The sequence below is a fragment of the Pan troglodytes genome, chromosome 13, assembly GCF_028858775.2.
Source record: "Pan troglodytes isolate AG18354 chromosome 13, NHGRI_mPanTro3-v2.0_pri, whole genome shotgun sequence".
Lineage (NCBI taxonomy): Eukaryota > Metazoa > Chordata > Mammalia > Primates > Hominidae > Pan > Pan troglodytes.
In genome coordinates, this window is record NC_072411.2 from 99,705,895 (window position 1) to 99,731,136 (window position 25,242).

The 25,242-nt window shown below is 37.6% G+C and overlaps 2 protein-coding genes across 7 annotated transcripts in view; one reads left to right on the forward strand and one right to left on the reverse strand.

Moving 5' to 3' along the window:
- The first annotated feature begins 2,935 nt into the window (after nucleotides 1–2,935).
- Nucleotides 2,936–13,428, forward strand: MARS2 (methionyl-tRNA synthetase 2, mitochondrial). 2 transcript variants are annotated; one of them, XM_063790639.1, is made up of 3 exons: nucleotides 2,936–7,946; nucleotides 9,047–9,173; nucleotides 11,709–13,428. In XM_063790639.1, exon 1 carries the CDS (start codon nucleotides 5,969–5,971, stop codon nucleotides 7,808–7,810), a length of 1,842 nt encoding a protein of 613 aa, XP_063646709.1. In that variant the 5' UTR covers nucleotides 2,936–5,968; the 3' UTR covers nucleotides 7,811–7,946; nucleotides 9,047–9,173; nucleotides 11,709–13,428. The 2 variants fall into 2 exon arrangements, with proteins under 2 accessions (XP_063646709.1, XP_516010.3); XM_516010.7 differs by lacking the exon at nucleotides 9,047–9,173 and having other exon boundaries at nucleotides 11,709–13,017.
- The window catches only part of BOLL (boule homolog, RNA binding protein), a 77,173-nt gene continuing 61,847 nt past the window's right edge, over nucleotides 9,917–25,242 (reverse strand). For 2 of the 5 annotated variants that reach the window (XM_054679196.2, XM_063790644.1), the window contains exon 11: nucleotides 9,965–11,339. In XM_054679196.2, the coding sequence (XP_054535171.1) occupies nucleotides 11,331–11,339 (9 nt within the window). In that variant the 3' untranslated portion in view covers nucleotides 9,965–11,330. Of the gene's footprint in view, nucleotides 11,340–25,242 lie in introns of all 5 variants that reach the window. The other 3 variants (XR_010149827.1, XM_016950281.4, XM_016950280.4) reach the window with 3 other exon arrangements.

Sequence of the window (25,242 nt, forward strand, 5' to 3'; positions counted from 1 at the left end):
TATATGTGCCACATTTTCTTAATCCAGTCTATCATTGATGGGCATTTGGGTTGGTTCCAAGTCTTTGCTATTGTGAATAGTGCCACAATAAACATACGTGTGCATGTGTCTTTATAGCAGCATGATTTATAATCCTTTGGGTATATACCCAGTAATGGGATGGCTGGGTCAAATGGTATTTCTAGTTCTAGATCCTTGAGCCATTCTGTAAATTTTAAGTGGAGCATTTAGGCCATTTACATTCAACATTAGTACTGAGATGTGAGGTGCTGTTTTACTCATAGTGCTAGTTGTTGACTAAATACCTTGTTTTTTTTTTCCATTGTGTTATTGGTTTATCGGCCCTGTGAGATTTATGCTTAAGGAGTTTCTATTTTGGTATATTTCAAGGTTTTGTTTCAAGATTTAGAACTCCTTTTAGCAATTGTTGTAGTGCTGGCTTGGTAGTGGTGAATTCTCTCGGCATTTTTTTTGTCTAAAAAATACTTTATTTTTCCTTCATTTATGAAGCTTTGTTTTGCTAGATACAAAATGCTTGGCTGGCAATTATTTTATCTGAGGAGGCTAAAGATAAACCCAGTCCCTTCTGGCTTGTAAGGTTTCTGCTGAAAAATCTGTTGTTAACCTGATAGGTTTTCCTTTATAGGTTACCTGATGCTTTTGCCTCACAGTTCTTAAGATTCTTTCCTTTGTCTTGACTTTAGATAACCTGATGACTATGTGCCTGGGTGATGATCTTTTTCTGATGAATTTCCCAGATGTTCTTAGAGTTTCTTGTATTTGGATGTCTAGATCTCTAGTGAGGCCAGGGAAGTTTTCCTTGATTATTCCCTCAAACATGTTTTCCAAACTCTTAGATTTCTCTTCTTCCTCAGGAACACCAATTATTCTTAGATTTGGCTGTTTAACATAGTCCCAAGTTTCTTGGAGGTCTTGTTCTTTTTTTTTTTTTTTTTTTTTCTTGAGATGGAGTCTCTCTCTCTTGCCCAGGCTGGAGTGCAGTGGCCTGATCTCGGCTCACCGCAACCTCCACCTCCCTGGTTCAAGCAATTCCCCTGCCTCACCTTCCCGAGTAGCTGGGATTACAGGCGCACACCACCACACCCGGATAATTTTTTTGTGTTTTTCGTAGAGACGGGGTTTCACCATGTTGGCCAGACTGGCCTCGAACTCCTGACCTCAGGCAATCTGCCTGCCTCGGCCTCCCAAAGTGCTGGGTAATCCCAGCCGTGCCTGGCCTGTTTATTTTTTTAAAATATTCTTTTTTCTTTGTCCTTGTCTGATTGGGTTAATTTAAAAGAGTTGTCTTTGAGCTCTGAAGTTCTTCTTCTACTTGTTTGATTCTGTTGTTGAAACTTTTAAGTGCATTTTGTATTTCTCTAAATGTGTCTTTCATTTTCAGATGTTGTGATAGTTTTTTCTTTATGATATCTATTTCTCTGGAGCATTTTTCATCCATACTCTGTATTGTTTTTTAAAATTTCTTTCTCTGGTATCTTTTTGAGAAGCTGAATAATCACCCTTCTGAATTTTTAATCTGGCAATTCAGAGATTTCTTCTTGGTTTGGATCCATTGCTGGGAGCTAGTGTGGTCTTTTGGGGGTGTTATAGAAACTTGTTTTGTCATAATACCAGAATTACTTTTCTGATTCTTGCTCATTTGGGTAGACTATTTCAGTGGAACAATCTGAAACTCAAGGGCTGCTGCTCAGATTCTTTTGACTCATGGGGTGATCCCTTGATGTGGTGCACTCCTCCTTTCCCTAAAGATGGGGCTCTGGCGAGCCAGTCTGCAGACTGATTGTTATTGCTCTTCTGGGTCTAGCCACCCAGTGGTGCTACCAGACTCTAGGCTGGTGCTGGAGAATGTCTGTGAAGATTCCTGTGTTGCAATTTGTCTTTAGGTCTCCCAGTTGTGGATACCAGCACCTGTTCTGGTAGAGATGGTAGGGGAGTGACGTAGACTCTGTGAGAGTCCTTGGTTGTAGATATGTTTAGAGTGCCTGCTTTCTCAAATGCTGGTTATGCCAGCAGTGAAGCTGTCACGTGGACAGATTCAGAACCACTGGTTAGCCAGGATGTTGCAGGCAGTGGAATTAGCTGTTATTTTCTCCTTCCTTGGAACAGGGTTGTTCTGTCATGAGTTGCTGTAATGTCCTGAGTTGGTTGGCCTCTAGCCGGGAGGTGGTGTTTTTGAGATAGCACCAGAGTTTTTCACCTGTCTTGTGGAATTTGCAGGGGCCTGCCACTTATTTTAAAGGATCTGTGATTTGTTATGGTTTTCCTGATATGCTCCTGCAGTGGTTGCTGGAGCAAAAGTTCATGGTGTGAATCTGCCCACACTGTTCTCTCCATCCAAGTGGGAGCTGCACATCAGCCCTGTCTCCTAACCACCATCTTCCCTCTCTCACTTTTTTCTTTTTTATTGCTGAGTAATAGTCCATTGTATAGATATATCACATTTGTTTATCCATTCATCAGATGATGGACATTTGGGCTGTTTCCACCTTTTGTCTGTTGTGAATACTGCTGTTATAAATAAATATTAGTGAGATAATACTTTACATCTATTTGACTGACAAAAATTAAGACAGACAATACCAAATACTGGAGAGATCTATTCAAGTGTATATTGCTGAGTAGAGTGTAAATTTGTTTAACCATTGGAAAATAACTTGGCATTATTTTGAAAAATGGAAAACTCATACTCTCTATGATCCAGCAATTTCATTCCCATGTATATATCCAAGAGAAACTTCAGCATATAGGCACCAGGAGGCATATACGACAGTGTTAATAGTAGTATTGTTTCTAAGAGTGAAAACTTGAATCACTGAAGTGTGTATCAACGGCCATTTCTTTAAGGAGTTCTGCTCTAAAGGGAAGGAAAGAAATGGTGCAGTAATGGAGGTTGAGAATTTTTTTTTTTAATGGGAGAAAAAATAGCACACTTGTATGCTGAGGCAGTACTTCAATGGAAAAGGAAAAAAAAATAGTAAGAATTTCTGGATAACCTGGTTTCTCAGACACTTAGCTTCCATTTATCTGCCAGTTCTGGAGGGTGCCATATATACCTTCCAGTTTTAAGTTTTACCTATGTTCACTTGCCATTTTAAAAAAAACTTGTATTAGGTTCAGGGTACATGTGCCTGTTTGTTATATAGGTAAATTGTGTGTCACGGCAGTTTGGTGTACAGATTATTTCTCCACCTAGGTAAAAAGCATAGTACCCGATAGATGGTTTTTCAGTCCTCACTCTCCTCCCTTCCTCCACCCTCAAGTAGGCCCCAGAGTCTGCTGTTTCCTTTTTTGTGTCCATATGTACTCAATGTTTTGCTCCCACTTGTGAGAACATATGATAGTTGGCTTTCTGTTCCTATGTTGGTTAACTTAGGATAATGGCATCCAGCTCCACCCATGCTGCTGTAAAGAACATGATCTTGTTCTTTTTTATGGTTGCATAGTATTCCATGGTGTATATGTACCACATTTTCTTTATTCAGTCTACTGTTGATGGGCATTTAGGGAAGATTCCATGTCTTTGCTATTGTGAACAGTGCTGCAATAAACATGGGAGTGCGTTTTTTTTTACAGTAGAATGATTTATATTCCTTTGGATATATACTCAATAATGAGATTGCTGAGTCAAATCATAATTATGCTTTGTGTTCTTTGAGAAATCACCAAACTGCTTTCTATAATGGCTGAAGTAATTTACATTCCCACCAGCAGTGTATGTGTTGCTTTTCTCTGCAACCTTGCCAGCATCTGTTGTTTTTTGACTTTTTAATAATATTCATTCTGACTGGTGTGAGATGGTATCTAAATGTGGTTTTGATTTGCATTTCTGTAATGACGAGTGATGTTAAGCATTTTTTATATGCTTGTTGGCCGCATGTCTGTCTTCTTTTGAGAAGTGTCTGTTTATGTCCTTTGCCTTTTTAATGAGGTTTTTTGCTTATTGATTTTTAAAATTCCTTATAGATTCTGGATATTAGACCTTTCTTGGATTCATAGTTTGAAAATATTTTCTCCCATTCTGTAGACTGTCTGCTTACTCTGTTGATAGTTTATTTTGTGGTGCAGAAACTCTTTAATTAGGTCCCATTTGTCAATTTTTGTTTTTGTTGCAATTGCTTTTGGCATCCTCATGATGAAATTTTTGTCAGGTCCTATGTCCAGAATGGTATTTCCTAGGTTACCTTCTAAGGTTTTTAGTTTTAGGTTTTACATTTAAGTCTTTAATCCATTTTGAGTTGAGTTTTGTATATGGTATAGGAAGGGGGTCCTGTTTCATCTGTATATGGCTAGCTAGTTATCCAAGCACCATTTACTGAATAGGGAGTCTTTTGCCCATTGCTTGTTTTTATCAACTTTGTTGAAGACCAGATGGTTGTAGGTCATTCTTAAACTGCTGGATTAAATAAGAGCACATCAACTGAGTATCCAAAGTTATTTTTTATATCTCTTATACAGAATTTGATTGGTCCACCTTTCATCATATCACTACAGAAATCAGATCCAAGTTACCACATGTGTTCAGTCAAAGGTTATTATACAGCAGTCAAAATGAATGAATTACATGCAACATGTATTAAGAACATATGAATGCAGTTACATGCAACAACATGGATTAATACAGCAACAAAATGTTGAATAAAAAGGCAAGTTGAAGACTACATGTAGTATTATATCCTTTTTAGAATATTTAAATGCAAGCAAAATTAAACAATGTTACTTAGACATACTATGTATGTGATAACACAAATGTGCAAGAACAAAATTCAGGACAATGACTACCTCAGGGAGGACAGTACGAGAAGAAAAGGAGCACACAGATCTAAATCACTGGTAATTTTCTAGTTCAGTGTTTCTCAAACTTTAATGTGCATCAGAATCACCTTAAAATCTAAATTACTGGGCCCTACCCTCAGAGTTTTCTGGTTCAGTAGGTGGGGGATGGGGCCTAAGAATATACATATGAACGAAGTTCCAGGTGCTGCTAGTTCTGCTGCTCTGGGGACCACACTCTGAAACCACTTGTAGTTCTTAGATTGGGTTGTAGGTTCATAGCTGCTCCATTTTAGTATTAAATGTATATGCTACTTAAATTAAATTTAAAAAAAAGATCAAAGATGAGAGTGTGTTTTGAACTAGGGATTAACATTAATTCAATTCTGGGCTCCTGAGGTTTCCTCCCCTAAAAAAAATTCTAAGGTTCCATTACTAAAAGCAAACTTGAGAAACACTATTTTAAAAGAACTTCAAGACCATTAAAAAAATTAACTTTTTGAGAAATAAATTTGAAAATTATTCTTTATATGCACAGTGACAGCATATTGCACTCTACTTTCCTGGATCTCAATAAACTTTGGCAAGAACTTGGCAGATCACAAATCTACTTTTGTTGATTCAACAAAAACTGTTTAAAGACTTCTCTTCCATTCTCAGTTCGTATCCTTCTCTCAAAATGCTGTAGGTAATGATTTTTCATCTTTTTTCTCTCTCCCTCCCTTACAGATTGATTTAGGCTCTGAGATAAAATTTAGGTGACATTTTAGATATCGACAGGGCATGTGCAGAGCCATACTCTGTCTTGCAGTATGCCAGCCACGGACGGGGTTTAGACAAACGGCTGAATATAAAACTCTTGCCTACAAGCAGCTCAGCCTAGAGGGGGAAACAGATTCATAAATATAAAATTACAATCCAAAGCAGGAAACACAGTATGTTATACGAAGGCAAAGAGGTTCGTCTTCTTTCATAGCCTCTCCTAAACCCGGCAACTCTGAGTTGTTTTTCTGGCAAGCCGCCGTCCCTTGGCGGCCTCTGGCGCCGCGGCTTTCGGCGTGCGGACGGCGCAGGCGCGGGCGGGGCGGGTCCGGGCGGGGAGGGCGGTGAGGGCCGGCGCTCGGGGCCGCGTTTCATTGGCTTTCCGGCCGGAAGCTGCGGCGCGACCGGGCTGCGCATGCGCCTCTCACACGTGCTGTCAGAACGCCGCCGCCTCCGCTTGCGGCCGGTCTGCACCATGCTGCGAACGTCCGTCTTCCGGTTGCTAGGACGCACGGGGGCTAGTAGGCTGTCTCTCCTGGAGGACTTCGGCCCACGCTACTACAGTTCGGGCTCCCTCAGTGCCGGCGATGATGCTTGTGATGCGCGCACCTACTTCACTACACCCATTTTCTACGTGAACGCGGCGCCGCACATCGGGCACCTGTACTCGGCACTACTGGCGGACGCCCTATGCCGCCACCGTCGCCTCCGAGGTCCCAGCACGGCCGCCACGCGATTCTCCACTGGTACCGACGAGCACGGGCTGAAGATTCAGCAGGCAGCAGCTACCGCGGGCCTGGCCCCGACCGAGCTGTGCGACCGAGTCTCTGAGCAGTTCCAGCAGCTTTTCCAGGAGGCCGGTATCTCCTGCACAGATTTCATCCGCACCACGGAGGCCCGGCACCGGGTGGCTGTGCAGCACTTCTGGGGGGTGCTTAAGTCCCGCGGTCTGCTCTACAAGGGCGTCTATGAAGGTTGGTATTGCGCTTCCGACGAGTGCTTCCTGCCTGAGGCCAAGGTCACCCAGCAGCCGGGCCCATCGGGGGATTCGTTTCCTGTATCTCTCGAGAGCGGGCATCCAGTCTCCTGGACCAAGGAAGAAAACTACATTTTCAGGCTTTCCCAGTTCCGGAAGCCACTCCAGCGGTGGCTGCGGGGCAACCCTCAGGCGATCACCCCCGAACCATTTCATCACGTAGTTCTTCAGTGGCTGGACGAGGAGCTGCCCGACCTGTCCGTGTCTCGCAGAAGTAGCCACTTGCACTGGGGCATTCCGGTGCCCGGGGATGATTCGCAGACCATCTATGTATGGCTGGATGCCCTGGTCAACTACCTCACTGTAATTGGCTACCCAAATGCTGAGTTCAAATCTTGGTGGCCGGCCACCTCTCATATCATAGGTAAGGACATTCTCAAATTCCATGCCATCTATTGGCCTGCCTTCCTGTTAGGGGCCGGCATGAGCCCGCCACAGCGCATCTATGTCCATTCCCACTGGACAGTCTGTGGCCAAAAGATGTCCAAGAGCTTGGGCAACGTGGTGGATCCTAGGACTTGCCTTAACCGCTATACCGTGGATGGCTTCCGCTACTTTCTTCTTCGGCAGGGCGTCCCCAACTGGGACTGTGACTACTATGATGAAAAGGTGGTTAAGTTGCTGAACTCCGAGCTGGCAGATGCCTTGGGAGGTCTCTTGAACCGATGCACTGCCAAAAGAATAAATCCTTCTGAGACCTACCCAGCCTTCTGCACTACCTGCTTCCCTAGTGAGCCAGGGTTGGTGGGGCCGTCAGTTCGTGCTCAGGCAGAGGATTATGCTCTGGTGAGCGCAGTGGCCACTTTGCCAAAGCAGGTAGCAGACCACTATGATAACTTTCAGATATATAAGGCTCTGGAGGCCGTGTCCAGCTGTGTCCGGCAAACTAATGGTTTTGTCCAAAGGCATGCACCATGGAAGCTGAACTGGGAGAGCCCAGTGGATGCTCCCTGGCTGGGTACTGTGCTTCATGTGGCCTTGGAATGTTTGCGAGTCTTTGGGACTTTGCTGCAGCCTGTCACCCCAAGCCTAGCTGACAAGCTGCTGTCCAGGCTGGGGGTCTCTGCCTCAGAGAGGAGTCTTGGAGAGCTCTATTTCTTGCCTCGATTCTATGGACATCCATGCCCTTTTGAAGGGAGGAGGCTGGGACCTGAAACTGGGCTTTTGTTTCCAAGACTAGACCAGTCCAGGACTTGGCTGGTGAAAGCCCACCGGACCTAGAAACTCAGTTCTTACCGGCTTGTGGTAAAAAAGCAAATGTGTTATTTTTTTATTTTTTATTTTCAGGAAAGTTATACTAGTATTTTCTTAAGTGTGGAATCAAATGAGCACATAAGCTGTGTCCCTGTGAAAAGAGGTTTGTAGCCTTTCAGGTGCCTGCTCCTATTCTTCATTTCTCTGTGACCATTGATCACTGTCCTTTGTGCATTGTGTGTCTAAGATGTCTTCAGGGGAAAGATGGGTAAGAGACAGTGTTGCTAATGCTGTTCCTTCTTTGTGCCTCCTTCCAAACCACAGTTATTTGCCCAAACTACCTCTCGTGGCTGGTTTTTCATTGGCCTGGCCTCTGCTTCTCAGGCTAATTAGTGACTCCTTTCTTTGAGGGTCAGGGTTGGAGGCCCCTTACTGGTGGTTTTACAGGGGGATCCTACTTTGTTACACATGTTGGGTTTCCTGATAAAAAGAGAGTATTTTATTAAACCCTTGAACCAGTGTCCTAGACCAGGTGATTTTTGCCCATGTGTATCCCCATTTAAATTCCTACAACTAAGTCTCCCTGCTTTGTTAATAGTCCAACAGTTGGGTTGTGTAACATCACACTTCAACCGGTAGATGGCTCTAATCTCACACATTTACTTACTAAAGATTGAGGATTCGGAATATTTAGAATAAATGAGTTTTCTGCTTTCTAATTTTGCAGATCTTTACATTTTTATTGCTTTTCTTAAGGGATAGCTTTGCAACCACTATTGTTTTAATGGAAAGCAAAAAACCCCCCCAAACTTATCAGAATCCTCGTTCTTTTTCAGACTACTGAAAAATGACATTTACTCTGCTAAATGTTTAATAAGTGAATAAGTAAATGTATCAAGTTGTTTATATAATAAATTATAAAACTCTTGAGGCACTTGGTATGTTAAAAATTTTAAACTTTAGTAACATTAGGTTACAGGTATGATTTAAAAATTTGTAAATAGTTCAAAAGGGCAATGTTTTCTTTATATTTCTTATAGTCTTAATTTTGTTATCCATGTGCATAATTTACCTCATGATTTCTTTTGGTCAATCAGGATCTTTAATACAATATAGAAATTGTGTAATAGTTACTATAAATGTTAATACACAACTTTCAGGTAATTTTAACTGATTATTTCTTTTGCTCTTTTAACTTAAGTTATTAAAGTTTAAAAGTTTGTAAGTACCTTATTCAGATCTGTTCTGTTGCATTCGTTGAAGGTGATGGTGAAAGGAGGAACTGACCAATGCTTCAGGAATCTCAAACTGGATTTAGGAATCTCTCTAAGGCTCCATAAGAGAACATCACAGAGAAGATGTTAGCAATTTATACAGTGACTACAACATAGTAAGCCAGTTATGTCTCATAGGTGATTAGACAGCTGGGCCAAAGTTCAAAATGAGAACTTGCCTTGGAATATACATTCTAAGTATGGTAGCAAGTAGAGAGGGCCCACAATGAATTAAACTATTGTACTGGTAGTTCCCCTGGATTTATTCTAGGTGCCACCATTCAGTTCCAGTTTCTGTTTATTAATCAGCGAAATGAGGAATTTTTGGTTGCTGGAATATTGCTTAGAAGAGAATGCTTGAAGGTATTCTAAAGGTGGAAGGACTGTTTCCACAAATGTCCCTTCAGACCCTTCTTATTCATAAGTCTGGGCTTTCCACATGACATGTTCAAGTTAACTGCTGGGGTTATTAGCACAGACTACTGGGGCATAGGATGTAGGAGTGTAATATCTCCTACAGGTGGATAGAGCAGAGAGTGGAAAAAGATAATATGTATTTACGTGGATGAAGGAAAACATATTTGAAAACCAGTGAGATGATAACCTCTGCCTTTGAAGTGCTCTTATAGCAGTGTTACAGTTCCTACCATGGATGGAGACAGTGTCTTCTACTTGAATGATCTTTCCTATAGCCTAGTGCTGGTCAATACAATCGACCTTTGCTTGCTGGAGGGTGTCAATGGAGTTCTTTTAGTGCAGTCTGTCATTTGTGCAGGCACTTAGCTGGCTACCTGGATATTTGTGATACTGGAGGACACAAGAACATAGGGGAACCAGATAGGACAGGGCGTAATTATTAGAAAGACAGGATATTTTATTTTGTTTATTTATTTATTTATTTATTTTTGTGTGAGCAATAAAGCTTTTTAATCACCTGGGTGCAGGCGGGCTGAGTCGGAAAAGAGAGTCAGCGAAGGGAGATGGGGTGGGGCCGTTTTATAGGATTTGGGTAGGTAAAGGAAAATTACAGTCAAAGGGGGTTGTTCTCTGGCGGCAGGGGTGGGGGTCACAAGGTGCTCAGTGGGGGAGCTTTTGAACCAGGATGAGCCAGGAAAAGGAATTTCACAAGGTAATATCATCAGTTAAGGCAGGAACAGCCCATTTTCACTTCTTTTGTGGTGGAATGTCATCAGTTAAGGCAGGAACCGACCATCTGGATGTGTACGTGCAGGTCACAGGGGATATGATGGCTTAGCTTTGGTGCAGAGGCCTGACTTTCCAAAGACAGGGTATTTTAAATGGAGGAATGTGTGGTAAGTTGAATCTGACTTCTGCGGTGATCCTGAAGATGAACCAGTTGGATTCTCTATAGGAGGCACAATAGATACAGCAAATATTCTTTGAATAATTAGTGATGTGTTTGAGTTGGTCCAGAAGTTTAAGAATAGCAAATGGAGAATACGTGAAAACTGAAGGGGATGTACTTCCAAGAGGGGGCATCCTAACCACTTCTGGTAGAAAATGATACACTTGTAGAATTCCCTACTCTAGCACTGTTAATACTTTTATCTGGCATTTTCTGGATTCCTTCGCCAGAAAGTAACTGTCTTCCAAATACTATCCTTGAAGTCCTCAAATATTCATTTTGGTGTGTTCCTGGAAGCAGTGTTGCAGGAGGTGATAGACCACTGCCTAGATCAGGTATTCATGGATGTCACATTAGGAGAGTAATAAAAAGACGTCAACTCACTCAGCAGACTATAATCCTCTCTGTGAAGTCATGTGAGAAGTGGGCAATGCACATTTTAAGTTGCCCCATTATATACTGGAGGGCTGTTTCACAAGTGAACTCATAGATTAGACAGAAGACCTATGGCTATAAGAAGGAGCACAAGAAATAGATATAATCTCTGATTTTATTGAAACCTCAGTTTATTCTGCATGTAGACCTCATTATTTCTCTTAAGAATCTGTGGACTTTGTAGGGTCTATGAAGAGCCCAATAAATTGAATATGAAGTTGATGTCAGAGTACTTAAGAAGGGCCTAGGCTGGAACATGGGCCCTGGGACACTGGTCTTCCCCCTTCCCCCCACCCCCCAAGGTGGTTGTACCTGTGATTGGGACTTAGCTCTTTAGCTCTGGGAAATGTCAAAACTGAAGTGAAACCAGTAGTTGGTCAGGTTGTGAGCCCTCAATGAGGATGACATCATCATGAAGTGAGACCTGGAGTGCTGGTGGGTCCTTGCCTTGTCTTTTGTCAGAAAGTGAATATCAATGGACCTAAAAGGGTGTAGACATATTGACAGATTATTGACAGATTATTATTATTATACATATTATTATATGTATAATAATAATATGTATTATATGATACATATATAATATAATATGTATTATTATATATACATATTATACATATGTATAATATGTATTATAATATAATATAATATGTATATATATTATACATATTATATAATATGTATTATATTATATGTATAATAATATGTGTAATATTATACATATTATTGTCAATATGTAGACATATTGACAGATTCTAGAAGAAAGCCGTTGAGTCTCTTGGAAAACTAAGATAGTATAATATATGTTATTTCAGCACAACAAAACTCACTCTGCCCCTTCCTCTTGCAGGAAGTTTGAAGAGGATTGGTTAACTCTTATCAAGAGGAACACACCAAATTTGGAGGTTAATAACAGTTAACAACCAAGTTAATTAAGGTTAATGGGAATTTTAACCTTTTAGGAAGAGTATCTTATTCTTTCTGGAGACAGGACAGGAGAAGCCCTGGTTAAACTTCCTTCCTATGTCACCAATAACTACTTTGAGCAGAGGGGAAGGGACTAACCAATTTAGAGGTGAAATTAGCTGCTTCTCTTTAGTAGGTAGTCTTGGGTTATCCAGAATAGATCCTCTGAATTAAAGGAACTACCTAGCAGGAAACAGTTGGCCATATTTAAATAGTTTGTTTAGGATTGTATCACATTAATTTCCACTTTTCACGATGAGGGAAGGGAACTAGAAGGAACTACACACCAACAAGATCTTCCTATGGCCCCGACAACTAGAAATAATATATCCTCTACCATGCCTCTTCTGATGAGTACCACTTGGGAGGTTCAGCCATACTTGGATGTTCACCAAGGTAAGCAAGGCATAGTACATATGTTTCATCCTTGGCCTTGAGCTGAATTGTACCCCCTTAGCTAATGGCACAGTTTGCTCACCATGGATTTTAAAGTCCACTGCTCCTCACTTAAGAACAGGATGGTGAGATGTCAAGATGTTTCAGGAAACCAAGTGTGCCATCTGCAAGAAGAAAATTATAGCTCCAAGGAGAGATGAGCCCTGCCCTTGAGTCACTTCTGGATGAAACATCTGCAGAGGGCCTGACTCACTGGGGAAGCTGAAGGGACAGACCCAGGAATAACTATGGAAATGGAGGATGCCTTTCTTAGATTATGATGTGGGAGAAATGGTACTAACACCTCTGTGCTACTGCTATTAAGGCCATGCCTTGTACATGTACCCCTCATTAGTTGAGAATCAATTGTTTATGGGATTTAACATGATGATGAAGCTTCAAAAACTAGATAATGATTGTTATAGGTTGGTATCATATTATTCTTTTAATACATTCCATAAAGATATGACCAATTACACATTTTTTCCTGATTGTATATTTTTGGAACACATTAAATAAAATAGCTTCAGTAGTTTGGCTTCCTTTGAAACCAGTCTAGAAGCTTCTATTGGTTAAAAAGCTATAGATAATAAAAATATAAAGTTAATAAACATGGTATACATCTTAGATTAATCACAAAATAATACAAATGGAATGTATTTCTTTCAAGCCAGATGAAAAGAGAAGTGAAAGAAAACAATCCAACAGAAGCCAGGAAGGAACAATGCAATAGAAGACAGGTAGGAGAAAAAAGAGGCAAAGAAAAAGGAAAAATATTGTAAATAGAAAGCCCAAAATAAAGGCAGAAATAAATACAAATATGTCAGTAATTGTAATAAAATAAAACTTCATGAGTCTTCTGTCAAAAGACAAAACTATTCAAAATTAAATTTAAAAAGCAATATATGTAGTTAAAAGGGATATACTTAAACATAGAAGAAACTAAGACATACGAAGAAACACTAGGCATATATTAACCAAAAGAAAGCTGGTGTAGCAATATTAATATTACATAATCTATACTAGGGGGAAACCATTACTAAAAAGGTGGAATTTAATATAAAAGGAGTAATGCACCAAGTTACAATTATAAACTTGTATGACCTAACCACATAGCCTCAAAATGTAAAAAGCTAAGATTGAAAATTACAAGAAATGTTCAAGTCTCTAAAAAAAAAAAAGGCCCACAGGGTAAAAGTATAACAACTCATACTAGACATTAGCATTTCAGTCTTTAATGCTTACTACTAAGTGTATCATCACTGCTAAATGTAGGAAAAAAAAATTACGGCAGTCAAGGTTTCGTGACTCTAAAACTTTGTCTTTTTCCATCTATACCTGTATGAAAATAACAGCTTGCTTTTTGAATATAACTGTCAGCCAAATATACCTATTCAGTAAGTCCTCTCTGGGTTACTAAAAGCGGGGAATCACATGGCCATAATTTTGCCAAATTTTCTGTTAGTTCAGTAATAAGTTGAGGGGAGAGAACCAACAGTTCTGTTTTCCTTATTTGTGTTCTCTCATTTATTTTTCCCTTGAGGTATTCAGCGCCTTAAGGTACTCTTCTTGTGTTTAACCCATTTATGCCTGAGGTTGCAATTTTTTGAATTTTTGCAATCAGACCTTGGCGAAGACCTTGAGCAGGATATAAAATAACCCCCACATGCTTGGCGTTCCAATAATGGAACTCTAGGTATAAATGGGCTAATGAGAAACGGAGGTACAGAGATTAAGCAACTTGGCTAGCGTTATACAGCTTGTAAAACAGGAGAGCCTGGGACTCAATCCTGTGTTAATGCCAAAGCCTTAGCACCACCTTTAGTACCAACACCACAATCAGTCAATATGTATATACTGAGGGCATTGTTTTAAGTATTGTGGGGAAGAGGAAGTAGTATAATGAGATTTAAAGATCTGAAGATGAAAAGTCCAAATAAGAACCTTGAACTGAAATAGATCAGTTAGTGTTTCAAGATGAGGAATCTGTTTGTTGATAGCCAGATTATGAAACTGATGAGTGCCAAAATAGAAATTCAGAAAAATATACTTACCTTTATCATGAAATATGGTATATTTCACTTTTGCTTTTAGTATTTTCTTTTATATCCTAAACCTGCTTATGTGTGCTGTGCAAATTGTTAAAATTTTAAATAACTGTATAGTCCCTATTTTTGTTTGTCCTTGTTTTCTTATTTTGTTTCTTAATTTTAGAATGATGTTCCAATTTCTAGAATCTAGCAGTTCTCTAAGTGAAAGTATATAGTCATAAATTCATGAATCTAAGTATTTTTTAATATTTTACTAATTATTTAAATATACATTTATCTCTGAACATGAAAACATCAACATTCAAAAGTTTTATTTGAATTAACTATTATAGTGACAAAGCCAGATAATTTTATTAGAGGCCACAAACACTGAAACTTTTTCATACATACAGTTTTAATGCAAATGAACTTATTAATATGACATCCATTTATTAACAATTTAAGTTCTATGAATTTATCGAACATTTATTACTGTATTCTTATATCTTTCCTAACAAGCCTGCAGAAACCAGATTAAATATCCTTGACAGTGGTTATTACCAAAGCAAATACCACCCTGTTAGCTAAAATGCCACAGATTGGATAATTCCTGGTAAATTAAACACCTCATATCACAGTTGAGATAAGCTCTTATACCCCCAAACTAAGAGACTTTACTATGAATTGCATAATGAATACACAATGCTGTATTTTACATTTTTTCTGAAGTGTAGCTATTTTGTTGGACATGATGTGTCTTTGAAGAAATGTGTTGAATCTTATTTTTATATAGGTCTCTTAGCTATCATCGAAAATGTATTTAAAAAATATCAAAAGGCATTAAAGTTCTTGCTAACTTGGAAGGCCAGGAAGACCTATATTTTTATTCCATGTTTAAATAATTTTTTTCAGGATTCTGTCTAAATGCAAGCAGTATAGTCCCACAGCAAAGCATGATGGGTGCTTTTTCAGTTTTTGGTATGGCAGGTTACGACTTTTTGACAGAATCAGATTGATAGATCATACAAAATGTCCTGGGTAGCATATTTTAGATTACCTTTAAAACTCACTTAAGGAATTTATAAAGGCTTTCTCTTTTTTTTTTTTTGAGGTGAAGTCTCACTCTGCCGCCTAGGCTGGAGTGCAGTGGCGTGATCTCGGCTCACTGCAACCTCTGTCCCCCGAGTTCAAGCAATTCTCCTGCCTCAGCCTCCTGAGTAGCTGGGATTATAGCCACCTGCCACCGTGCCTGGCTAATTTTTGTATTTTTAGTAGAGACGGGGGTTTCACCATCTTGGCCAGGCTGGTCTTGAACTCCTGACCTCGTAAGGTAAGAAAGGCCTCCCAAAGTGCTGGGATTACAGGTGTGAGCCACCGCTCCCGGCTTATAAAGGCTTTCGTAAAGAGCCTTCAATTTTGGTAAATTGAAGTTACTGCATTAATTTTTTACATTTAAATTTCTATAAAATTTATTTTACAGAAACATCCTATATTTTATATAAAAAGCAAAACAGTACTGAGTTCTGTTTGATTTTATAAGTAATTACTGGAACATTATATCAAGTTAAAATGTGTGAGAAGCCTATTGATTTATAGAATAAAATTATAAGTACTAACATAAGCAAATTTTTGAAAATATATATGGTTAATTGCATGAACGCTGATGATTGCATTTTCGTGCCATTTTAAGAGTTGAAAAAAGTATTTTTTGGCTTGGCTATAAAGGAAATATTTTTAACATTCATTGTGATATTGTTTGACCTACTACAAACAATAATAATAGTCCTCAAAATAGTAAGTTTTTTCTTATTTAAATGTTATGTACATAAAAATCAGCCTCTAGAAGGTAGTTAATTCATAACAAATTTTAAATAAAACTTTTGGTTGTAACTGATGTCCTAAAATTAGTTTTTTAGCTTAAGGAGAATATGTAGCACTTCTTTCTTTTTCCATAATCCATGGAGATGATCTAAAAGTGGAGCTATCAGCACTGGGGCATAAAACCAATATAAATGTATAACTGTGTAGCTATTGTAAAAATTGAAATCAGTATGATATCAGTTAGAAAAACATAGGAGAAATAGTGAAATCTTATTGCTTAACACAGAGTAGAGAGAAGGGGACTACCCAAGTTAAACCAAGTTATCGAAACTCATCCTTGGTAAGTTGGTTGAGGCAGATGTTTAAATATTCAGTATGTGAAGGTAGGTAGGTGAGTCTGAGCTCAAGAGTTTTAAACAAATTGTCTAAACAGCTAGGGCATAAGCATGAAAATCTATTTGGTAAACAGGATTGTTGCTGCATTTATGTTCATTTTTCCTTAGACATAAGGAGATAGACAACATTAGGATATTAAATATGTTACTTTAATTGAAAGCTATTCTCACAGACAGTTGGAAATAGCCTGAATAAAATAGTGCTAACATGTTAACTGAAGTCAGTATGTGGGTACCTATACAGGGCAGGAAAAATTTACACGTATTAGTATCTTTTAAAATACTATGCGTAATAGTTCAGATACTAATAAGGATTTTAGGAAATTTCTTTTATGTGTTGCTACAAATATATAAATGAATATTGTGTAGCTTTATTTTGGTATCAAAATTAGACATGTTAAAAGCAAAGATCCTGAGTGTGATTAGCAATTAATACACATTGTATTAAAATCATCTCAAATTGTTAATGAATACTTTAAAATTATCATCCTTTAGATGTTTTCTCCAAAACATCAAAGGAAAAAAAGGTATGCTTTTTAGGCAATACTTTTTATAGTAATGAAACGTTTATATACTATCATTGTGTTGTTTCACAGCTGTATGAGGTTAAAGATGAAAGTTTAGTCTCGGTATCTTCATTCATTTTTATACCATGATTTATAAAAATGATGTTGATAATTAAAAGTTAAAGCATTGATCTTTTGTAGTTATTAAAGGTATTTTTGCTATCATGGATATGTTATATTACAAAATAAGAGCCAAATATCACAATTTAAGCAGAGTAAGTTTTTTGTGGGGAATACATTAATAAATTTTCCTACCATCTCTGTTCTTCTGTACTTTATAGTTTGGAGTGAGAAATAAAGTAATATATAATATTTGTAGAACTGAACGAAAGTAATGTGGAAGCACATCAATACATTTTGGTAAAGAGCCAATTGCCTAAAATAAATTAGCTAAGAAAAACACTTCGATATCAATCTTTCTTGAACTAATATACAATGACTCTCAGACTCTTAAAATTTACAGATGGTGTGGAACAAAAATGCCTTGTTGTACACTTGAATAAGCCTGAATAATAAATATAGGATTAACATGTATGCTGAAAACATCAGACAAGCTGAATATGAAATAGATTGTTTCACGATATTTTGACTAGGGCTCTAATAACACTCTACTGGGCTTGTTCTACACAGCATGTTACTTTAAAAATAACTGGCTGGGCGCGGTGGCTCATGTCTGTAATCCTAGCACTTTGGGAGGCCGAGGCAGGTGGATCACGAGGTCAGGAGGTAGAGACCATCCTGGCTAACACGGTGAAACCCCGTCTCTACTAAAAATACAAAAAAATTAGCTGGGCCTGGTGGCGGGCGCCTGTAGTCCCAGCTACTCGGGAGGCTGAGGCAGGAGAATGGCATGAACCCGGGAGTTGGAGCTTGCAGTGAGCCGAGATGGCACCACTGCACTCCAGCCTGTGCAACAGAGCGGGACTCAGTCTCAAAAAAAAAATAAATAAATAAATAAAAATAAATTAAAAAAATAAAAAATAAATAAAAATAACTGCAGAACTCAGGCCTGTAATCCCAGCACTTTGGGAGGCTGAGGTGGGTGGATCACCTGAGATGAGGAGTTTGAGACCAGCCTTGCCAACATGGTGAAACCCTGTCTCTATTAAAAATACAAAATTAGCCGGGCGTGGTGGCAGGCGCCTGTAATCCTAGCTACTCGGGAGGCTGAGGCAGGAGAATTGCTTGAACCTGGGAGGCAGAGGTAGGAGAACTGCTTGAACCCGGGAGGCAGAGGTTGCAGTGAGCCAAGATGGCGGCATTGCAAGCCAGCCTGGGGGACAAGGCTGAGACTTCACATCACAACAAAACAAAAGAAAAAACCAAAACAGAACAAAAAAACTGCAGGAAAAAAAATTAAATAGTTGGAGTGGACTTAGGGTGTGCCAAAATATTCTTTAATATAACTATGCCATTACATTTTATTCCTTAATCTAAATATTTGAGCTCAGAAACATTAGTACATTATCTTTTATGACAAGGTAAAATAAAATCACCTGAAGTTATTATTGGGTTATCTTCCTAATATTATGAGAAGATTTTTTGTATATAATTCTTATTCTTGCCCAACAGAAGTACAAATCAACTTTAGATCTTAGAATGGATGTGAAATTAAAATAGTAAAATCCTAGTATTTCCTCGTATTGTGCAATCGAATTTTATTAAAGGCCAGAATAAATTTTCATGTAGTCAATGTAAATATTGCTTATTTATGTAACTTTTTATTGTTTTATTAATCTAATCTTCTCTAAAAGGAGTATAATGTTTTTAGACAAGAAAGTTGGGATATATATTAAACAGGCAATATTTAAAGAAAAGTTACTGTGGCAAATATTTAATTTTAAAATGTTCTAGTTAGAGTGGCATTTGTTAATTGTAAAAAGCTTCTCTAATTCTGTAAAAGCACGCAATCATAGCTTCTTTGTATTTAAAAGGTGAAATATGCGCGGTGGCTCAACGCCTGTAATCCCAGCATTTTGGGAGACCAGGTGGGCGGATCACGAGGTCAGGAGGTCGGGACCATCCTGGCTAACACGCTGAAACCCCGTCACTACTAAAAATACAAAAAATTAGCCGGGAGTAGTGGCGGGCGCCTGTAGTCCCAGCTACTCGGGAGGCTGAGGCAGGAGAAGGGCGTGAACGAACCTGGGAGGTGGAGCTTGCAGTGAGCCGAGATTGCGCCCTTGCACTCCGGCCTGGGCTACACAGCCAGACTCCGTCTCAAAAAAAAAAAAACAAAAACAAAAACAAAAGATGCCATAAGGAATAAGGATCTTTATACTTCACGTATGGATGGCAAAAGAGGGCCAAAAATAAATATGGAGATAATCCAGATAATCATTAAGTATATTTAAGAATAGTGTAAACTTTGGCCATTGTAATTGCTATAAAATAAAAATATGACAGATTTCTGGATATTTTATATATATACAGATTATATTTTATAGATACTAATGTTTGCCAACATTTCTAATATAAACTTAGAGTCTGAAATGTTTCATCAAAACATTTAATACATGTAAAATATATACAAAGTTAAATACAGTAAAATCAAAATAATGTGGAAACTAGAATCTACTTGACATATCTCCCTAGCAAGATAGTGTTTTTTTTTTTTTGACTGTACTATATTATACAAATGGCCTGTTGCTACACATATTCTGTACATGCCATGGTTATGTCTACAAATATGGAACAGCTGGAATAAAATGGAAAAATCTAAACACCAAAGATGTTTGTACGTGGTTGTATATGAAATTATCATGTTGACAAAATAGCCAGATAATAACTAAATTTTTCAAACTCAAGATTTTTGTTGTCTTATAGGTGTAACCTTTGTTCTATTTGTTACAGATTATAAGTCTATGTTACTTGAGTGTGTGAATGAATAAAGGAAACATTTAGTTTATCCTGCATCTCCAATGTTCTGGTTACTAAGATTTCTTTAATTCTCTTAAAAACAAAAACATTTAACCTTAAGCACATCCAAACCCTCATATATGTTACCAGATCACATATGGGGCTAGTTGTTTTTTATTATTGGACAAAATAGTTATCCAAGATTCTGCTTAACAGAATCAGCAGAGGAAGGTGGAGTAAGAATTGAATCCTCTGCTCTGAAATCTTTTCTAGGATGAAGATGTGGGCTTTGAGAATATCAAGGTTTCAAACCTAGACAAAGGCTGAGAAAAGCTTCTCACAGAATGTAACCTTGGTTCCTATTAAGAGATTTAAAGAAAATTAAGGTTTAATGCATTTTAAATGGCTCTAATTTTATAATTACTTGGGAAAGATTAAAAAAATCAGATTAACTGGGCCTGGATTCTGCAGAGAGAAGGTGTGTTTTAGGAAATTCCCACTAGAAAAAGTAGGTGACCTCATAACCTGCTGCTGGACAAGGAGGCATTCTAGGGCTATAAAAAGAGACTCACTTCAAGGGATCTGAGGCCACATCCAATGGTATTTCTAAATTATTAGGTTATGCTTTCTTTGTATCATCCCTGAACTTTGGTAAAGATTTGTTGAAAAAAGATTTATGAACTATGATATACAAAATTAAGATGAGATCCGATAGGTAATAAAGCAACTATCCAGAGAAAATCAGAGAATTATTAATATACTACTTCATGTTAATAGAGTAGCATCCTGTTAAAACATGCAATGAATAGACTCTGTGTCCCAACAAATGATTTTTATTCGATCCACTGCTGAACATAACGATCCTTTGAGATATTGTTTTGCTCAAGAAACTGAGAATAGGAAATTTCAGTTAAGGCATCCATAATGAATAAATGCTTACTTCAGGAGTCAAGATGTAACCAAATCCTTTTACCTAAAAATCTTGTAATTTTCCCTGCCTGCTTTAAGTGATTTGAGTTGTGATTGAAGAAGAATGCAAGCATCAAGGAGGTGGGGTTAACTTCATAAAGATGAACACAACTTTTGAAGTAGCACTTAGGCCAAATCAACTGCCTGGCCTGCATCTAATAACAGAAATTTAATACTAAGTGTTCTGTTAGTTTTTCCAAAAACTTAACTAGGGACTTATATAGTTAAGGGAAATGAGCTAAAGATTCTAAGGTAAAAGGCAAAATTTTTGTAAAGAGGTATGTTTGATTATATATTGTAATTTCCATGATTTGGGAACGTAGGCCACTCTGCTGACTTACCAAAACATTGAGCATGTCTATCAACAACCAATTTGCCACTGCTGGAATAGGTAAGTATCAGGAGTAAGTAATAAAAACAATGGATAATTTCTCATGGCATATAAGACCTAGATAACTCTAGGGTCAAGTGTTTTAAATTGTGCAATTACACAGAGTTTATTCTTATCAAGTATCTTAAAGCAATATGAATAAGCTTTCTGTGTAAATGCACAATTATCACTTGTGAAGTTATAAAATAGTCTTCCAACTAGGAAAGAAACACATTTATGATGTATTTTAATAATAAGTTAAAGGTGGTTTATTGAAATCAGTGTTGTGAAAAAAATTCACTCCAATGACATCAGACTATATTTAACCTTAGGCACTGTTATAATTTTTGAGCTAAAAATACTTCAGTGGACAATTATGATAATGACCCATTTACCTTAGAGACACATCCAAGTTTTACCAGTATAAAAAGTCTGGTACCTGTCATTAGGATGTAAAAAGGAAAACTAAACTAGAATAACCCTCTTCCAAAATAGCAAATTCTACATGGAGGGCCTGTACTAAGACTGATACATGCCTACATTGTGGCAATTAGCAAGAAAAATTGAAAGGAAGAAAGAAGAAAAATAACATTTATTTTTGGTGAACTTTATTCTTTCATAAGCAGTGGAAATGTGCCATGTTCCCAATATACAAAGAGGACATGGCACAGCCTCTAGGTATCTTTTGCTATAGCAGGGATTAAAGTTTTTCTGGGATACCTTAGAAGTTCTTTCTTCTCATGCTGTGTTCCTTCTTATATTTCCCAGAATGCTGACTTGCACAACGCTTTTAAAGAAAATTAAATTCTGGGGTAATTTATTTCCACTATTTTGGTTAGAAAACTGGTTCATATTTAGGTTACTTGATAAAAGCATGATTAAACAGTTTTATGTTTATCACAATTTGTTTCTTTTTTTTAGAAGTGAAATATTTTTCTGATTCAGATTCCCAGATGCTAAAGGGATTAGAATAGATATTTATTTGAGTTAATTTTGGTGATTCAATGAAAGACGGTCCATAACTCTTGGGTGGGACAAAAATTATTTTTGAAAAGCATTGTGTTAAGGAACTTCCCTCTCACTCCTCCTACCCTCCTCCCGCCTCCACTCCCCAGAAATCACTTGCTTCCTTACAGGTGACCATTTATTAGCAAAAAAAAGTTCTGAGTTCTAACACTTAATAGTAATGTCACCTTGGGAAATTCTCTTAACCTTTCTGAGCTTCACTTCTCTCATAAAAAAGTGCCTGATTATCTCACAAAAATATTGAGTGGATAAAATGAGATAATGCATGTGAAGTGCTTGTACATTGTAAGGTGCTATATAAATATAAATATATAAATATAAGGTATTACTCTTGTTTTGAAATAATATAGTCAGAAAAAATGTGATATTTTAAGCAGGACTTTATAGCACATCATCAACAAAGTTAATACCATTTTTACTTGGAATATTATCGTGGACTTTGAACAATCTTCAATGATTTAAGCAAAGCTTTTCTGTAGAACAGTGAACACAGGTTAAGTGACCAAAATTTCAAGACTAGTATCTTAAGACTATTCCATAGTTATAGACTCTGTTTCTTCATATATGAAGTAAGGGATAATAGGATCTCTGGGATTTATTTGAGTCCTTAAATTATATAATTCTATGGTTTCATATTTATAACATAGGAAAATATGTTTATATCTAAACATAAGTCAATCTGTTTATATAGCTGTATCACTCACTGGCTAAACTGGAAACCATAAAGCTTCAAGGGTTAAAGTAATAAAGCAGTCCAGGCCTAGGCCCTATAGCTTAATCCCTTTTTAGGCCATACTTTTTGATCCTGATTTAATGTTACATTTATTGTGTAATATATTAATAGGGTTAGCTATATTCCAATTTCCCTGAGACAGTCGAGGCTTACGCTTACTGTATTACTAGAATTTTAGTTTTGAAAAACGGTTTTTGAATAGAATGATTTTATAGGCTTATTAATATGGCAAACTTCTTTTTGGCCAATAAAGACATATTTCAAAAAATATGTAATTTTAATTCTTTTTGGTGCCCCCTTTCTGTCTCAAGTATTCATATTTGGATGATAAGTAGATGATTACCCCATATAAGATCTCTGAGCAGAGATCAGCAAAGTCAAGAACTGTCTGACTATTACAAGGAGCAGAAGTTAGTGCAGAATTTGATATGACTGATGAAACATCAGAGGACCTCGTCTATAGGTGAATCACCTTGATTTCTGTAAAGATAATAAAAATCAAGTCTGCTGCTCATCAATGCAGGTGGGGGTGAGATTCAAGAGGAAATATGTGTTGGAGAACAAGGACTCCTAATTCTGAGTCCATATAATGTTGTTTCAGAGAAGGTTAAACTAATAATTACAGTGGAACTTGGCATGTGTCTAAGGATGTAATCAGTTCTAAGAAAAGATGTAGTTATGTTACTACACATGACCCTATTCAGGCAGACCGTAAAGTAAGACAGGCAGTCTGTCTTACTTTAATGGAACGAATTGTACTTTATTTAAATAATAAAGATGAGATTTCTTTTGAAACTGCATGACCCGAGATTAAATCATGTCAGTAAAAACTGTACTGTTACTTACCTTTAGCTAGCATGTATGAAGATGTTTGGTTTGAAGGATGTTTAATAAGGAAAGACCAACTGGATGATTTATATGAAGAAATGACATTTAGGATGAATTCTGGATGTTTCTCCAAATAATTCATCATTTAGAAGAGAATAGGGAAAGCTGAATTCTCTGTAATGGATATACAAAATTTAAGCAAAGGTGACAGTGATTTAGAAAGTAATTTTCATGAAGCAAGTGAATGGATTAAATGAGTTGTACAGTGTTAGGTTTATATCCCAAATCAAAGTTTGAATCTTTAAAAAAAGTGTTTAACTTCAAAAAGTCCCATCAAAAAAACAAACACATTATCTTTTCTTCAGCTTTCTAAACTTTTCCCATATCATGGCATAACCATAATATTCACATGGCACAGTGGGGCTAAGGGAGCCTGTGTGCACTGAAGGTGATGTGAAAAGATGTCCTGAATTCTCTATTGCTGTTTTTAATATGGTTACTAAGATAACAAAGTCATTTATTCACTGGGGGATAGGGGAAAAAAATAAATAATGCTTTAGACTACCACTACAAACAAATACATATACTCCAGTTCTGTAGGAAACCACCAGTTAAACATTTGATGCACGAAGAACTAAATCTTTTTATTTTGTTTTTGTTTTTGAGACGGAATCTTGCTCTGTCACCAGGCTGGAGTGCAGTGGTGTGATCTCGGCTCACTGCAATCTCTGCCTCCCGGCTTCAAGCCATTCCCCTACCTCAGCCTCTTGAGTAGCTGGAACTACAGGCGTGCACCACCACACCTGGCTAGTTTTTTGTATTTTAGTAGAGATGGGGTTTCACCATGTTGGCCGGGATGGTCTCGATCTCCTGACCTCGTGATCCACCCGCCTAGGCCTCCCAAAGTGCTGGAATTACAGATGTGAGCCACTGTGCCTGGCCAAGAACTAAATCTTAACAAGGAATTCAGACTTTTATATTTCTCAAAAATCAGATGTTGGTCAGTTCCCCCCAAACTAGAAATAAGTCCACAGAATTTTGATCCATTAATTAGATGGGATTTATCAGTTGCTTTTTTGATACCTTCTACAAAGGGATGGAATGATAGCTGTTAGATAAAACTGCAAAAACTCACCGGTTAAAAAATTAGAACCTGTCTGTAGCCTCCGATTCCCAGTCCAGACACGTAGAATAGGTGCCACACTACTTGTTAATAAGTAATATTACAATAATATTGTCTGTTCTAATTAACATATGTTTTCTGTTATACTTCTTTATATCTATACATGTATGCATACATATATATTTGTGTATATATATAATATATAATATAGTTACATAAAAGCTCTAATCACCAAGATATTTCTATAAAAGGACTTCACTATA

Excerpts from the sequence above, each read along its gene's own strand:
- MARS2 (XM_063790639.1), top strand. The coding sequence starts at position 5,969 with ATGCGCCTCTCACACGTGCTGTCAGAACGCCGCCGCCTCCGCTTGCGG.